The sequence below is a fragment of the Anabrus simplex genome, chromosome 14 (genome assembly GCF_040414725.1).
Source record: "Anabrus simplex isolate iqAnaSimp1 chromosome 14, ASM4041472v1, whole genome shotgun sequence".
Classification (NCBI taxonomy): domain Eukaryota; kingdom Metazoa; phylum Arthropoda; class Insecta; order Orthoptera; family Tettigoniidae; genus Anabrus; species Anabrus simplex.
This window is the reverse complement of record NC_090278.1, coordinates 21,220,524-21,239,091: the sequence shown is the minus strand read 5'-3', so window position 1 is coordinate 21,239,091 and position 18,568 is coordinate 21,220,524. Positions and strand designations below refer to the sequence as shown.

The window sequence follows — 18,568 nt, the reverse complement described above, 5'->3', positions numbered from 1 at the left end:
AAAAGCTCAAGCCAAAGTCTTCTGCGGGACCAGATCAAATACCGCCGTATGTTACAAAAGGTTGCAAGGATGTACTGAAATATCCTCTCCTCTTCATGTTGTTGTTGTTGTTGTTTGAGTCATCAGTCCATAGACTGGTTTGATGCACTCTGCCATGCCATCCTATCCTGTGCTAACCTTTTCATTTCTACATAACTATTGCATCCTACATCTGCTCTAATCTGCTTGTCATATTCATATCTTGGTCTGCCCCTACCATTCTTAGCACCAACACTTCCTTCAAAAACCAGCTGAACAAGTCCTGGGTGTCTTAAGATGTGTCCTATCATTCTATCTCTTCTTCTCGTCAAATTTAGTCAAATCGATCTCCTCTCGACAATTCAATTCAGTATCTCTTCATTCGTGATCCGATCTATCCATCTCACCTTAAGTATCCTTCTGTAACACCACATTTCAAAAGCTTCTATTCTCTTTCTTTGTGAGCTAGTTATCGTCCATGTTTCACTTCCATACAATGCCACACTCCATGCAAAAGTCTTCAAAAACATTTTTCTAATTCCAGTATCAATGTTTGAAGTGAGCAAATTTCCTTGTGCTAATCTGCATTTTATGTCCTCCTTACTTTTGCCATTGTTAGTTATTTTGCTACCCAAGTAACAGTATTCATCTACTTCCTTTAAGACTCCATTTCCTAATTTAATATTTCCTGCATCACCAGCCTTTGTTCGACTTCACTCCATTACTTTTGTTTTGGACTTATTTATTTTCATCTTGTACTCCTTTCCCAAGACTTCATCCATATCATTCTGCAGCTTCTCAAGATCTTCTGCAGTCTCAGATAAAATAACAATATCATCGGCAAATCTCAAGGTTTTGATTTCCTCTCCTTGGATTGTGATCCCCTTTCCAAATTCCTCTTTGATTTCCTTTACTGCCTGTTCTATGTAAACATTGACAAGGAGGGGGGACAAAGTGCAACCTTGCCTCACTCCTTTATGGATTGCTGCTTCTGTTTCAAAGCCCTCGATTCTTATTACTGCAGACTGATTTTTATACAGATTGTAGATAATTCTTCGTACTCGGTATCTGATCCCAATCTCCTTCAGAATCGTAAATAGCTTGGTCCAATCAACATTATCGAATGCCTTTTCTAGATCTACGAATGCTATGTATGTGGGCTTGTTCTTCTTGATTCAATCCTCTAAGATCAGGCATAAAGTCAGGATTGCTTCACGTGTTCCTACATTTCTTCTGAAGCCAAACTGATCTTCTTCCAACTCAGCTTCGACTTGTTTTTCCATACTTCTGTAAATAATACATGTTAGAATTTTGCAGGCATGTGATACTAAACTAATAGTTCAGTAGTTTTCACACCTGTCAGCACCGGCTTTTTTGGGAATATGTATACCAACATTCTGACGAAAATCGGATGGGACTTATCCTGTCTCATACATCTTACACACTAAATGGAATAACTTTGCCATGCTGGTTTCTCCTAAGGCAGTCAGTAATTCAGAGGGAATGTCATCGATTCCAGGTGCCTTGTTCCTATTTAGGTCACTCACAACTCTGTCAAACTCTGACCTCAAAATTGGGTCTCCCATTTCATCAGCATTAACAGCCTCTTCTTGTTCCAGACCCAAATTTTCTACATCTTTACCTTGATACAACTGTTGGATATGTTCCTGCCATCTTTCTGCTTTGTCTTCTTTCGCTAGAAGTGGCTTTCCATCTGAGCTCTTAATATTCATACAGCTAGATTTCCTTTCTCCAAAGGTTTTCTTGATTTTCCTATATGCAGCAACTACTTTCCTAGGACCATACAACCTTCGACATCCTTGCACTTCTCCTTCAGCCATTCTTCCTTAGCTACCTTGCTATTTCTATCCACTTGATTCTTGAATCGCCTGTATTCTTTTCTGCCCTCTTCATTTCTAGCATTCTTGTATTTTCTTCATTCATCAATCAGGTCTAGTATCTCCTGAGTTATCCACTGATTCTTAGTTGATTTTTTCTTCCTTCATAACATATCTTCAGCAGCCCTACTGACTTCATTTTTCATGACTATCCACTCTTCCTATCCAACAAGTTGTGGTCAGAGTCCACGTCTGCTCCTGGGAAAGTTTTGCAATCCAACACGTGGTTTGTGAATCTCTTCCTAACCATAATGAAGTCTATTTGATACCTTCCATTGTCTCCAGGTCTCGTCCACGTATACAGCCGTCGTTTGTGGTGTTTGAACCAAGTATTGGCAAGGACTAATTTATGATCAGTGCAAAATTCAACCAGCCGACTTCCTCTTTCGTTCCTTTTTCCCAGTCCGAATTCTCCTACTGTATTACCTTCTCTTCCTTGGCCTACCACTTAATTCCAGTCTCCCATCACAATTCGATTCTCGTCACCTTTTACATATTGTATTAAATCTTCTATCTCTTCATATATTTTTTTACCTCCTTATCATCCGCTGAACTAGTAGGCATATAGACCTGCACTATTGTGGTGGGCATTGGTTTGGTGTCTATCTTGACGACAATAATTCTTTCACTATGCTGGTCGTAGTAGCTTACCCGCTGCCCTACTTTCTTATTCATTATTAAACCAACTCCTCCATTTTCCTTGTTTGATTTTGAGTTGATAAGGCGGTAGTCGCCTGACCAAAAATCCTGTTCTTCCTGCCAACGTACGTCATTTATACCAACTGCATCTAACTTTAGTCTATCCATCTCTCTTTTCAGATTCTCTAATCTACCACAACGATTCAAACTCCTAACAATCCACGCTCCGACTCGCAGAATGTCAGTATCCATCTTCTTGATGATCACCCCCTCTCGTGTAGTCCCCACCCGAAGATCCGAATGGGGGACTACTGTAGTTTACCTCTGGAATATTTTACCCAGGAGAAAGCCATCATCAGTACATCATTCATACAGAGAGAGCTGCATGTCCTCCGGAGTTAGTTACGGCTGTAGTTTCCCGTTGCTTTCAGCCATGTAGCAGTATCAACACAGCTAAGCCATGTTGAGTATTACTACAAGGCCATATCAGTCAATCATCTAGACTGCTGTTCTTGCAACTTCCGAAAGTCTGCTACCCCCCTTCATTTATAACTTAATTCTCAAAACATCTGTATTTCCCACAGTATGGAAACTGTCCTGAGTATGACCTGTGTTTAAATCGGGTAATCCAATGTTAATAAAAAACTACCGACCAATATCAATTATTTCAGCTATAGCCAAGGTTTTCAAATTTATATTATGTCGTAGACTCACAGTCTATTCACGACCTTTAATATCAGAACAGTAACATGGATTTATTTCAGGACGATCTACAGTAACAAATCTCATAAATTTTACACAATCAATATCCTCAGAACTTGATAGAAGTGGCCAGATAGATGCAATATTTATTGACTTCGAAAAGGCCTTTGACAAAGTTGACCATGACATTCTCCTAAAAAAATAAATACGCTCGGATTATCTTACCCACTACTATGTCTTTTCCATGCCTACCTAAGCAGTATGTAAGATATCAAATAAACTCGTCTAGACAATACCCTGTAAATTCTGGAATTGTCCAGGGCTCTAATCTAGGGCCGTGGATGTTCGTAGTGCTAATCAATGACTTAACTGAATGAATAAAATTCTCGGACTCTCTCTTATATGCCGATGACTTTAAGGTATTCAAATTGATTGTCACCATTAATGACTGCGAACGTCTCCAGGCTGACTTAAGAAATTTATTACAATGGACGACTGAAAATCAACTATATCTAAATGTAGAGAAATGTGTATCCATGTCGTTCACTCGAAATAAAACGTATATTTCTATTAACTATAAACTAGGTTACAATGACCTGAAATCAGTAAATGAGGTTAAGGACCTTCGGATATTATTAGACCGAGAACTTGCCTTCACTCCACATATACAGAAGGTTGTTGCTGAGTCATACAGGACATTAGGATTTGTGATGAGGAATGTCAAACCCTTTAAACTCCTAAAAACCTGTATACACCTCTACAGCTCTCTCATCAGGCCCAAAGTAAAATACGCATGGAATCCAGCAAACAATATATATATTGAACAGATCGAAAAAATCCAAAAGAGGTATTTAAAATACTTGCATTTCAGAAAAACTGGTAACTATCCACACATAGCATACAACGAACTCATTCAGGACAAATATTTTAGGTTCCCTATGGGAATCAACATCCACATCATTTGATGGCCAGGCAGGCATCTATTTTTGGAAATGAGACATAGCTCTCATAGTGCATTGGCAATGCTGGTGGCTTCAAATAGCCTATGCAGTGGCCTCCATGGTATGCACTAGTCTTGCGTCTTGGGTGGTGTGCTAAGTCCCAACTGACGAGCCTAACTTAGCACACGAGGGCGAAACGCAGGCAACCAAGAATGAGTTAGCTGGAAAATTTATGTCCAATAACGGACCATTATATTGGTATTATTAAGACATGTCAGGTATGGACAAGTTGTGGTCTTTTAATTGTACCTTGTGTCTTAGTAGGTTTGGAAATAACCTTCGGTGTGGGTCTGTTGCTCTGATGGAATAGTTTTAACTTGTGTTATGTAACTTGTTGTTTTTGTGTGTCCTGGTTTCTTCGCTTTTGGTCTCACTGCGTTACCTATTGACCCGACGTTACCTTGTGTTCTATTGGTACCTCTTGTAATCTTCAGTTAATGTTTACCTGCCAATCTATGACTTTTCTTCAGTGGAGCTTATTTGTCTTTCTACAAGGTTGTTAGTCATCTTGCCGTTCTATGGGATTATTAATCTGGTATGGGACGGGGTTATTAGTTCATAGGCGGTACCGAAGTCGCCCAACTGTTAGATTATGGGATCTGTTTGTTATTCTTCATTAACTGTGAGCATTTTTCTAACGTCCTGCTATCTTTTCTGCCATTTATATTTTATTTTACCTTGTTTCCTGGTTGTATAGAAAGGTACCTGTTTAGCGGTAATGCGACAGTGTGAATCTGCGGATGTCACCTATTATTAGACCGGTTATCACCGAGGCTTTGTAAAGGCAACCGGTAAATTAATTTGAGTGGGACACTCCTCTGAATTTCTTGTAGGTCATCTGGTTTGAGGTGAATTATATCACCTTTTCTTATTTAATCGGGTGTCCTGTATAAAGGTATGCTATTGTTAATTCCATGAAGTTAGAGGTTATGTGACTTCAGATTGGTTTTCCTTCCGGGATTTCTTTCATCCATTTTCTATTCAGTTATTCCTATGGTGTTCATGAAGCAGTCATTATGTATTTATTATTCTCCATCCCAATATTAATCTTGGCTTGGTGTTGTTGTTGCTAGTTCGGTTGTTGATGACAAACATTTAGCACACCGCTCCATCTCATTGAAACAGAGGTCTCCTACCGTCCTGCCAACGTTATCATGTCTCGAGAATCCTTACCTTTGACCCTAGGATATTTTAGTTTTTCCTAAAACTAGTAGTAGGTGTGTGATATTGTTGAATTGAAGGATAGTTTCCTCTCATTTTTCTTGTTCAATCAGGTGATGTTCTGGGATTGGGAATGTTGAACCAGTAATTGCTGCAAATTTTACTCAATGTCTCTGATAAGTTTTGGGAAATTTAAAATGCATTTGTTGCTCACCGAGCCGTAGTATTGAGATGGTTTTGTTCTAATAACTTGAAATTTACTATGCTTTTGGAATCTCAGGAAGTGTAATGTATTATGGTTAGGAAAGTGTACCTCTGGATATATGGGGGTTATGTTATCTTCACTGTGATGTGTCTTGACCTGGTTTGGTAAGTACATGTGATGTATGCCTTAACTTGGTGTGTTGCCAAGTTTAGGGTTCTGTGGTGGTACTTTTATTTAATTTGGGGTTGTGGATTTTTGGTATTGTGGTGCAACTACACTACAACCAGGGAACAGGTTAAATTAATAGGAGGGCACAGGATCCGTTAAAAATAGAGAACTATCAGCAACCAGTAAACAGCATGGGTAAACTAGTAAAGACCAGAATAGGTCCAGACACAGGGTCAACAAGTCACCTACACTGTTACCAGCTGACAGAAATCAATAATAACCAATGCCTACCCAATAACCTCACGCTAACAGAAACCTTGGTGAAATGATTCGAGTGACTGCTCACTAACTCACCAGCCCACACCAACAGCGAGGCAGGGTAAAAATAGTACATATTCATGCCATAGGCAAATGCCAGTCTCACAATCAGCATAGGCCAGCTATAGCGTAGCAAGAACATGAACACATCACCAATGGCAGCCCCCAGATTACCTGAATAAATCATACAGGAGATATAATTTCAAATACCAAGTCAAGATATCACCACAATAAAATATGACCGAACCCCAAGTTACTACAGAAGGATAGACAATTTTAAACAATTCTCTATGGTCAGATACCTTTGATACATTATTCCCTGTTACAGCATATTCCCTGCAGTTTACTCATGTTTTCTTACAATTCTCTGAGTACTAGCTTCAGAATATTCCATGGGATTAATCTGGACGACGGTTTAACTTAAAACAAGTGTACACTTCATTTCTTAATACGGATAGATCAGTGTTGATATTGGACAGTGAAAGTTCATAGAACAATTGTGATAAACCTCTTTCTTGATTGTTGTCTCCTTTTCCGTGTCCCTCAGCAGGAGGATTTTTTGTTGTATCGTGTTGTACTGAACGATCACTGTGTCAACAAATGTTAGTTAATGTGAATTTTTTTTGGGTGTTTTACACCAACAGCAACACCAACGGCAGTTCTGTACGGATCAACTTGCGTTAGCTTAATCACCTCAGCAATCTTGTCTTTGGCGATTTTTCTGAGTAGGGTGCTTGTGTGGTATACCTCGGATAGTGCTGCAAGAATATAAGCTAAACTTGGAAGCATAGTTTATCGTAATTTCATTGCTGATTTGCTTGATTGACCTCTTAAACACATACTGGATGAACAACATACAGGCAAGCCGTGAAGAAGTAAAGGCTACCTCGATCCTAGAACCGAAGATCATCGGTATGCAGTCCAACGTGACTTCAAGGGAGGAAAGCATGCTCTGCATGGAATTACTGCCTTCATAGAGCTCGAAATGGCTTTCGACTTTGTTCCACACTGTGTGATCTGGTCTTCACTCGTGACCATGGTGTATTAGAAATGCTTCTAATGTTGATCATGATACTATACACAGACAATAGACGTTGTGTACATTGCGCTCTCAGCTTCTCAGAGAGCTTCTCAGTCAAACTTGATGTACATCAAGGCTCTGCTCTGTTCCCATTGCTCTTTGTCCTCAGCATGGACACACCCACATGGGACCTGTAAAGGAGTGTTCTTAAGACTCTCTTACATGCAGATGATGTTGCACTTGCTGATAGACCAAGAACAGAATTGCTTCTTCAAGGTGAAGATTGAGATATCAGTTTTTGACAATACAACCTTAGAATGAACATAAGGAAGACTGAAACATTGGACTCATCCAAACCATCTAATGGTTTCATCCAAGTCAATTCAGGTATCTAGGATCTCGCCTACAGTCTGGTAGTGAGGTATTTGTTGAAGTGTGAATTATGGTAAAGTTTGCATGGATGAGACGAAGAAATCGCAGGCATACTCTGTGGCTGAAGGATTCACTACTTCTGAAGTCCAGATTATAGTGCATGGTAGTATGTCCTGTTGGGCTGTGTACAGTGTTGAATGTCGACAGACTGAGAAAGGTATGGTTTACCAATTGTGCAACAAGGGATTGTGTATACTCCATTAGTCGATGGGTATCGCAGTCCTGCATCATGTAAAAAGACACCATTCGCCAACAAATAGGCATCGCACCCATCAGTCGTGAGTCATAGGACATGTCACCAATGGTATGGTCATGCCCTTTTGCAGTACCTGACGCAGTTGGCAGTTTCACTTAATACTTTGAAATAAATTTGCCATGTCCACATGGACCTGCAATCAAAAACATTGAAAATAAGATACAAAAATATAAAACTACAAATGCTGCTGTGATTGGTAAAGTTTCTGGGGATATACTAAAGTCAATTAGGGTATAGAACAAAATCTGTAGTGCTTAATTGATTAGTGAATGTATGATGCAACTATACCAAATGAATAAAGAATTGGTGTAGTAGCACCCTGTGTGTAAAGAAATTTGATAAACGTAATGCCAATAATTACTCACTACTCATCATGACTGGTGATGCATGCAACCACTTGGAATGCATTCTTTCTGGTTATATTATACACATTTGCAAAATTACTAACTGGTTCGATAGAAGGTAGTTCAGATTTAGGAAACATTATTACACTGAAGCTCATCTTGTAGATTCCAGCAAGATATAGCAGGTATTTTAGATTCAGGAGGTCAAGTATGTCATGATGGACATATCTAAGGCTCTTGATAGGATAGACCTTGGGAGACTACTGACAAAAATAAGTGCAATTGGGCTAGGTAAAATAGTGACTAAGTGGGTGGCTATATTTCTAGAAAATAGGATTCGGAGCATTAGAGTATGTGAAGCTTTATTTGATCTTGTAATGATTATGAGATTGAGTCCCATATGGCAGGATAATGAGACCATTAGTTTCTTATATACATAATCGATACGAATAATGAACTGGAATTAGAGTTATGGCTTTTTGTAATACACAAGTTTCAGGATTGGGAGCGACTGGAAAACACCTTAACAATACTGTGAGATGGATTTCGGGCAATGGTATGATGGTAAACAGGGTGAAATGTAAGGTTATGTGTTTCCCAAATTGAAAGAGTCCTCTCTGTTTTAATTATTGTGCAGACATTGAACTGTGAATTAATTTCAGTTTGAGAACTGCATATTGAATTGTTGTAGACATTGAACAGTGTGTTAATGATATGCTGTGGAATACGTATTTGATCTGTGCATTCATGGTAGACATCGGACTGTGTTTAAGATGTGCTTTTACAATAACTGATGAACTGTGAAATTATGCTGTTTATTTTTGACGAGCAGTGAACTGTGCATTTCAACTATGTGTTTACAACAGACAGTGCATTTTCGTATAATGAAACTACGGACTGTGAAGGGAATAGAATCCAATTCGTATAATTTCAAGTTTACATTAACGAGCCAAATCGGTTTATGGATGAGAGATTTTCTTCAAGTGATTGAGTTTAAATTGTACAGAAACTTAAAAAAATATTCCGTCATGATAATTTGAAACTGTTTCAAGTGTCACATTATTTTAGTCAATTTTATTGACATTTGACGACACTAAATCACGAGTGATTCTTTAGTTCAACATTCAAATCTGTTGATTTATATTCAGGAAACTCTTTCCATGTCTGAGGTGCAAATGTGTACATACATAACTCATTCTCTGTGCAACCAAATCTCAACACTCACATTACTACATTATCTCGCTCTTCTAGACGTCGTATGGATATTCAAGAACTTCTAGAATTTCCATCGTGGGATGAATCGTGGTTCCATGGTGCAGAGAGGAGACCAATGGCAATACGTGGAGAGCAGCCGTACTCCGTGTACATCACCAGCCCGGATTAGGAAAGAATCTTTACCTGTATATCTGCTTATGAAGGTGTTATAATTTTGAACTTTGTTAGTAAATTCGGAATTTGAACAATCTTAAGAATCACTTCAAGAAACCCTCTCTTCCTCTGTAAGCACTTCAGTCACAAAGGGTACAGCCATTCGTCTAGCTTCATGCTCGTCAAAGTACTGTATTTACTGTTACAATATAAAATTATTAAAGATGAGCTGTGCAGTTAATAAACAAATAGTGAAAATTTACTGTACAACACTGTATTTTAGGAAAATATTTTCTTCTCTTGTCAATTAAAAATTAGTGCTGGATAATGTATTTTTGTGTACCATTTGCCACCGAATTTGACACCTCCTTTCGCAAATAAAGTGATTTTGATTTGATTCGATTTGATTTGATTGTTACTTTCATAAATGTTTACATTTTACATTGGTAGATAATTAATTATACTCTTATTGTGCCAATATGAAATTTCTCTTCTCTGCTGTTTCTTGTTTAGGCCTATATACTCGTATTTTTATTTCTTTACTTCTTTATTCTACTTTTCGTATTTTCTACTTATAGCCTTACAAAGACATTAAGAAGGAAATATCTATAGAAGAAAATGCTGATGATCAGCTGCTGGCGTACATCAAAGAAGATTCACAGTATGTATACCACAAACCTTATACAATATGGAATATGTTGCACCTATTCACAGCTGTGTTCAGCAGTGGTTGTTTTATCTTTGGAACTTACCATTTGCATCTGTTTAAGCCCTTCTTTACAAGGCTATATTTAAGCACTAATATCTTAAAATCCTATTGGTTAAAATTATCTAAAATGATCAGGAACTTTAAGATCAAATTTATTATTCCTTCATGTAATTTTATTGAATACCCCTATATCTACAAAATATCTCTGATAGAACAAGATATTTCTGAAATGAATTTGTTTACAATACCTTTAATCAACCGTCATAAATGTATTCTTTCCTTCACTGTCACTGCATCATTTGTTCGTCACAATTTTATAATCTGAAATGCCATCTGCAACTATTGCCTGCAAATATTCTCAGTAATTTTGTATGTCTGTACCAACAGTGACACACAGAAGAAGGCATGTTTCTAGATTATAAACTAACTCTGCAAATTCAAAATTATTTTGATGTACATTGGAAACATTGTAATAATTTCCAACTAATATAATTTAGCTTCATTAAATCAATATATTTATGGCTCAGTTCAATATTGTTATAACTCAAATAATGTCATTTTTAAATTATTGATTTCGTTAGATTCCTTTTGAATGATCCTTCCAGTTCAATTTTGTGTTAAGTCAAATTTCTCCATTTGTGAATGCCAACGCAGATAATGACTTGTAGAAATAAGACATTCAGTTCGGTAGTTCTACACCTTAGGTATCACAGTTTTCAAATAAAAATTTCACATTCTTGTAATCGTATATAGATATTGTACCATTAACTTGTAATTTAGCATGAGTGTTTTGCAGGGTGTGTGCGGTCTTATGTTAGGAGATTATACAGAGAGGGAATAAAAGATTGTATTTGCCGATCACATAAACTTGATTAAAATCAGTCAAAGTAGATAAATGGCCTATCATTTCCTTGAATATTTGTCGAATTGGACTCTCGTCACTTAGAATTCAATAAACTGATAATAGTTTGTCATTCTTATTAGCGACAAATATTTAGAATAAAGTTCACCAATGAAGTTAATAAAGTCTCTTCTTGATATTATTAATTAACTTGGAAAAGGAAGTTCATTCTCGAATTTTATAAATGACAAGATTAATTAACATCACTGCGAATTAATTAGTTATTTTAAGTGAATAATGTTCATTCTTGAAGTTCATGAACAATGACATTAATTAAGTTCACCTTGAAAAACAAAGCTCATTTTAAAATTTATCTAACAAAATTAATTAGAGTTTCTTTTGAAATTATAAATTATTGCAAGCATATGACGTTCAACCTTGGTATGCCTATCAACGATCAAGCTTAAGTTCATTCTTCAGTTAGCTAACTAACTAACGTAATATGGTGATAAACAAAGTTCTGATTCGTAGAAATATTAACGAAGTGGCTAAGTTTCATAAGTTTCATAAGTTCGTCGGTACTACTTAATAATACACTGGCTTTAAGGAATAGCAAGGCGTTTGAAAAATTGGAATGTATGAGTTTGAAATCAGTTTGAATGAGAATTAAAGTTCCTACAAAGTTTAAAGTGACTTGCTCAATTGAATATTATTTGGTGAGATGCAGTTCACACTGTTCTTTAATGACATATCATATACATATCAACTTATTGAAGAATTGGCTCCGTTTGACTGCGTCCTCACAGACTGTAGTACCATGTGTACCATGGATCAGGGTACCACCACCGGAAAACCATCACCACGTATCCCTCGAAGTTACCACGTCCACCATAAAATGGAACACCATCACCACGTCCTCCTTCGAAGTTACCACGTCCACCATACCTCAGGAACACCATTACCACGTATCCCTCGAAGTTACCACGTCTCCATTGGCTGGAGTTCACATGATAATACGGGCAGTCGGAGCATGCATGGGGCGTTGGTTTAACACCACTTTGAGTGACATTACACTGTTCGTTCCAAGTAACACGTTTAATATGCGCAGTAATTTGCACCAAGTCCACTAATGTGGTCATTGATTTATGATGAGAAACTGAATTTACTAAGTTCCACTTGTCAGTTTAATGCAATTCAAAAAGTCTTAAACAAAGCCTATGCTAAGATGATTGAATATTTTCGGTACCCTGACTTCACTAAATTCTGACTGTCAGGTCAATGCAGTTCAAGGAAATTGAAATAAAGTCTATTCCTTCCACTTTACATGTGATCTTAATATAGTATTCAGTCTATGTTTCCGATGCGTTGAGAAACATTCTACTATCACTCTATCACCACAAAGTATTAAATCGTTAATGGCTCTGTCTTTATTTCTAACCATGAAGTATTAGGCATGTAGTTTCCAAAATCAAGGTCCTAACTGGTTAATTTACTCGTAGAAGTTAACACGTAGACTCGTCGTATTAATTTGTAAGTTCATCAGCAGTTATTCCACACACGGTATTAACACGTTCGAAGTGTAACACTTGTATATTATAAGTCACGCGAAATGTTTAAGTATTTGGAAAGACTTCGTATGCAGGTTTTATACCACTGTCGGAGTTAGAAGTTCTCGGCTGTACCTCGCGGCTACTTAGTTCGACGTTCGGATTCGACACTCGAGCACAAAGTTGAATATTACTGACGGCATAACCTCACACAACAGGTCACTACTGTGCTTTTCTGCCCCGATACTGACCTAGTTGGACAAATTGCTTCATATATATAACCGGACTTGACCCTGAGCATGCATGTCATTGAAATTATTGCATATCTTGACATTGGGATATATCCTTAAATGAAATAGTTATTAACATGACACTTCAACATTAGCTGTTACTGTAAGCTACACGGTCCCGTTGTCCGTTAGTCAATATCTCATCTGGAAGCATAGATGTAACAAAATCTTTGAGATGGTTCCCTCTGTCGTGTGGGCCACGCGTTTCGTGAAGTCCTATTCGTGTCTTAGCAGGCTGCTGCAAACTCGCTCGCTGGAAGCATTGCATCATAGCTCACAATGCGCACAAAATGATAGGATGAAGCAGACTGGGCGATCCCAACTTCGATCCAGGGTGGTTCCTGTTTCACAACCACCGGGCAAGTTGGCCATGCAGTTAGTGGTGCCAAGCTGTGAGCTTGCATCCGGGAGATAGAGGGTTCGAACCCCCTGTCGGCAGCTCTGAAGATGGTTTTCTGTGGTTTCCCATTTTCACATCAGGCAAATGCTTGGGCTGTACCTTAATTAAGGCCATGGCCGCTTCCTTACCTCTCTTAGGACTTTCCTATTCCATCATCGCCATGGGACCTATCTGTGTCGGTGCGACTTAAAGTCAGTTGCTAAATTGTCCCATGACCCCCTCGTCGGGGTAAAGAAAATTCGGTGATGATTTCCTTTCATGTCATCTTCTTGTGGTACATGTTTAAATTGGTAGCTTTGTATATGCCTTCGATGGTATTGTCTAAACCAGCAATCTTGTATACTCAATTCCTAAGGATTTCCACAGTGCGGAACGGTCCAACAAAGAGTGGGCAAACTTGGCGTAAATCCTTTGCTCGTGAAGAGTCTCTGCCGGTTTGCGGATCAAGACAAGATCGTATTCCTGTAGTGGCCGTCAAAATTTCTTGCCTCTTTGCCATCGCTCCCCGAGTAGTGCTCTATTTCTCAGATGATTGAGGGCTTTTTTAAGTGTAGCCTCCTGGGTACATCCACATCTGGTGGTGTTTTCAGTAGTCGATCCCTTGGTTGATTTGGAATTAATCCCAATGCAATTTTAACGGGATGTCGCGAGTTGATTCGTGAGTGGTGGAGTTCACGCTGTGTTGCATGATCGGCAATCCCTCGATCCATATCCGATCCTGGTTACCGCAGTAGATTCTGCAGAATTTTGCGCTTAACCCTTTCTGCAGTATTGGCTTCAGGATGCATGTTGGAGTTCATGATGTGATTAATGTCTAGTCCCTCAAGAGCATTCTGAAATTCCATCGAGGTGAACGGTGTACTATGATCTGTCAAGAGAATCTCTGGTTTTCCCATTTCTGGGATGACATTCTTCCTAATACTGCGAAGAATATTACCAGCATTGTCCTTCTATATGGGCATAAACAACATATAATTGTTAAACACATCTACTACTACTACAACAACAACAAAGTACCTATACCCCCGTGTTGCTTTCGGGAGTGGCCCATGTAGGTCTAGAGCCATGAGCCACACCAATACCCTTACCGACAACACACCTACACATAAAACGCACACGTCGAAGATTCGAGGCGTGGACCTCGACTAGGAAAGGCCAAACATAGCCCTGAACTGGAAACGGTGCTCATATCAAAATCATAACAGGAAAAACACAAAGCTACTAGCAAAAAAATGCCAAGAAAATTTAAATGAGAGTTTATTATAATTAAAAAATCAAGTGGAAACAAGAAATGCGGCCAGCAATTAAATAAAATATATAAATGATATGTGCATGTACACAGCCCATCCAATTGAAGTCATGACGCTAATGCGTGAGCACAAACTTATCAAATACCAACCTCAAATTATTCATAACATGGGCTCGCCGTTATATTTCAAATCTCACAGCATAATCTGGTAATGCAAATACAATACATACGGCTTATTTCAGTCATTCTTCCGCGAGATTGATAACAAACATTATGAACCCGTCTATTTAGCTTCCACATCCACAACAATTACAACACAGATCAAAGCTTACACGCAGCATGGGGGCAAAAGTACAAAAAATGCGAGAGATCGCGACATAACAATAGACAAACATCTCTGGACCACGGAAGTAAAGTTTAAACTCAAGGAGCATCACAAGCATGCCCATGGTGTGAATAAGAACAGAAAATGGCGGCCTCCTAGGCAAACAAAGGCCGCGATAAAAACCAAGGCAAAACATTATTATCATGCCGGAAACAAACATGAGGCACAGAAACAAGGTTAAAATATAAAATAAGCAGATCGATATGTTATCCCTTCTCCCCATTCACTCACAAGCACACTTCCAAACATTCAGACATCGCTGGAACGGCAAAATCTCTGAGCATTAGCTCTCATAAATAAGTCGAACTCAATCACTAGTAGTATGACTCACACGGTCACAAACCAGGGTCTCGCGTATGACAGAGCAGCGTCATTTGCACGCACAATTACCAGCAAGATAATACAGACTCAGTAGTCACACATAGAAACCATTGTCTCACGCACTCCATACAATACGAATGGATCGTTGACACGCAGGGTGTGCATTCATTGACGGCTAGACACAATACCATGCAGTGCACGAAAATAATCAGAGACCCAGTTATTAATACATTGCAATCACATCAACCACAGACACACGGCCCATTCATGCAGTAGAGCACAAGGATGCATATCAACTGGCCATCATTACTAAAAGGGGAAGTGCACAAATTATTTATGCATAGTAATAATATAAATACAAGATTTACTGTACCTGCCATATCAATAGTTAAGACATCAAGAAGAAAGGTAATATGGATCAAGATTAAATCTGTTAAGGATCCATTTGTGGCACAAAAATGCCACTCCATTATGCACGGGGTCCATGTTTACATTTCATACAAGTAACAATGCAAGGAAAAACTGCAAGGAGATAAAAGTACTCTCTCGCCGAAAGAATGATCTCTCATGCTCACGACAGAGGGAGCTGCCCTCTGATACACACATGGAAACACTTAAGTGAATAGAGGCGAGGCCAATACAAGTTCTTTGTAATACGGGAAACAACATCTCAATGAACATGCTATATTAGCATGGTTCAGGCATCAATTCCCTTGCCTCCCCTGATATCAAAGGCCTGGGGGATTCCTTCAGTTGCTAGGTTTTAAATGTTGGCATAAGTCACAGGTCTTCATGACTATACACACCTCTCTCCGCATATATTCCCAGGTGAACCTCTCCCTGATCATGTTGACACTTTATCTTTCCTGGTATGTCCTAAGATAAACATGTCTATGCTAAATGATGTCTCATCTAACTTTAAGAGGTGCATATATTCGCCGTTTAGTTTTGGCAGAGTCGATGTACTTGTACAATAAACCGTTAACAAGGCAAAACAGTTGGGCTACTTGCTGGATGCTAGGAAGTTCATCATCTGCCGGAACGGATCCCTTGATTAATTCGTGGGTGTTGCCATTTCTCCTCTGCATCTGCGGCAGATATCGTATATTCCAGAGGAAATCGTCATCCTCTTCCCCAAGGATTTGAATGGGAAATAGCACAATAATTTCGGTGGGGTTCCTGCTAAGGCCGTCAGCTAGTAAATTTTTACGTCCGGGCCTGTGGATGACAGTCAGATCAAATTGTGGGATAAATTCGACCCATCGGGTTATCCTTTCACTCGTTAGATTAGAAGACATGATACATTTCAAAGCCTTATTATCTAAGAAATTTGGGATGTGGTAGCCATAGAGAAGTTTCTCCCAATATTGGAGCGAGTACACAATCGCGAGAGCTTCCAATTCGGTGTTCATTTAACACTTTTCTTGTGGCCTCAACTTCCGACTCATGAAAGAAATGAATAATTTAATATCTGGCCCTTCCGGCTTGATCTGGTATAGGGCTGCCCCTATTCCCACTATGCTTGCGTCACATTCAATATAGAATGGCCAAAAGAAATGTGGATTAGCCAGGCGCACGTTATCTCGAAGCATGTCCATAGTAGCAATGAACGATTGTTCACGCTATCGGATCTGTTTCCACCTGTTGTTCGTCTTAAGCAGCTGTTGGATTGCAGATACAGTTTCCGTGTACTGAGGGACAACATTGGCCAAAAAACTTGCAAAGTCCTAAATATTGCCATACATGATTGATTCAATTAGACCTAGGAAACTTCAATACACATTGATTTTTTTGCAGGGTTAGGTTTAATGCCTTTGCCACTGATACATGTCCCAGAAACAAAAGTTCAGTGTAAAAAAACTGACTCTTGCGGGCATTGATCTTGAAATTCTTCTCCATTAGCTCCTGAAATATCTTGTGAATGTCTGCCTGATGTTGCCCCCACGTCTCTGACACGATCAAAATAGCATCGACGTAAATCTAGTGATAGTTTTCACTTTATCAGACAGCTGATTCTCTAAAATCCTAATCAAGCCTGCTCCCGAGTTCTTAACATCGAATGGGAGACGATTAAAGTTATATGTGACCTTTTAGAATAAGAAAACGGTGTATAATCTGCTCTTCGTATCTAGCCTGATTTGGTAACATGACTAAGTCATATCTGGGCGCGTGAAATCCTTTTTCCCATGGAAACGCCTGGTGATATCTTGCAGCAAAGAAGGATGGTTATGTTCCAAAGTTAGCCTGTCATTCAGCGCCTCCGATCTAGGCAAAAGCGCAAACAGCTGTTGGGTCTTCTTACGTTCGCTAAAGGGTTCATGAATGGGGTGATGCAAGGCGAAATTATTCCATTTCTTTCATATGATGAATTAGTGTTCTGGCTTCCTCACGGTACCTTTCTGGTATTGGGTAGGCCTTATGTCCGAATGGCGAATGATCCTTAACGTTGAGATAGTATTCGCAATCAAGGATTTCTCCTGGTTTACTATCGAACACGTTAGGGTAAATTTCAAAGATTAGATTAGTTGCTTCTGCTATATCTGAAGGGTATTCTGGGTCAATCATCGCGTAGGTAATCGAGGTGAAGTATTCCTGATCAAAATCTGTCACCTCATATACTATGGATACAAACTCATTCTCCAGGGATCCCCCTTCCTTCCGGACGTCCTATTCATTCGGATTAACTCCGACTGGCCTTGCATCATCCTCATTATGCTCTTCTATTGCACCGTCCAGTTTTTTGTCAAGTGCTTTTAACCTGTGTATCACTTCTTCTTCCTCTACCATTCGCGTTTCCACAGAGTCCGGATTTAAAAACTGTATGACACTAGCAGAATAATCTAATACCCTACGTCATCTCAACATAGAATCAGACACTAACATCAGATTAAATTTCATTCGAGGCAATATCAAGAAGATATGCTCGAAGAGTACGCCATCAAGGTAACGTTCGATGAAAGCTTGTTTCTTGCAACAACCTTATCAGACTCAATCTCTTTAACCTTAAGCTGGGCTCAAGAATCACAAACACGTCCTGTTTGTCCCTTAAGGCCTGAATAAATCTTTCAGATATGAGCGACATCTATGCACCAGAATCAATCAATGCGGCGAGATTCATTCTGGCTATCCTCAGATTAACGATAGGTAATGTACGCTGAATTTTCGGTTGAGGTATTGAAACATCCTCACATAATAACTCTGAGTCTGCTATGTGCCGATTATTGATTTCCATTTTACATATTGGTTTTACCTTATCATCTTCCTTGTGATTTTCATGCGATCTCCTTTCATCTAG

General features: G+C 38.9%; 1 protein-coding gene across 1 annotated transcript in view; it reads left to right on the top strand.

The window, feature by feature from the left end:
* The window catches only part of LOC136885501 (zinc finger protein 182-like), a 41,310-nt gene that overhangs the window by 6,870 nt on the left and 15,872 nt on the right, over window positions 1-18,568 (top strand). The window contains exon 3 of the mRNA XM_068230334.1: window positions 10,110-10,192. Coding sequence (XP_068086435.1) covers window positions 10,110-10,192 — 83 coding nt within the window. The remainder of the gene's footprint in view (window positions 1-10,109; window positions 10,193-18,568) is intronic.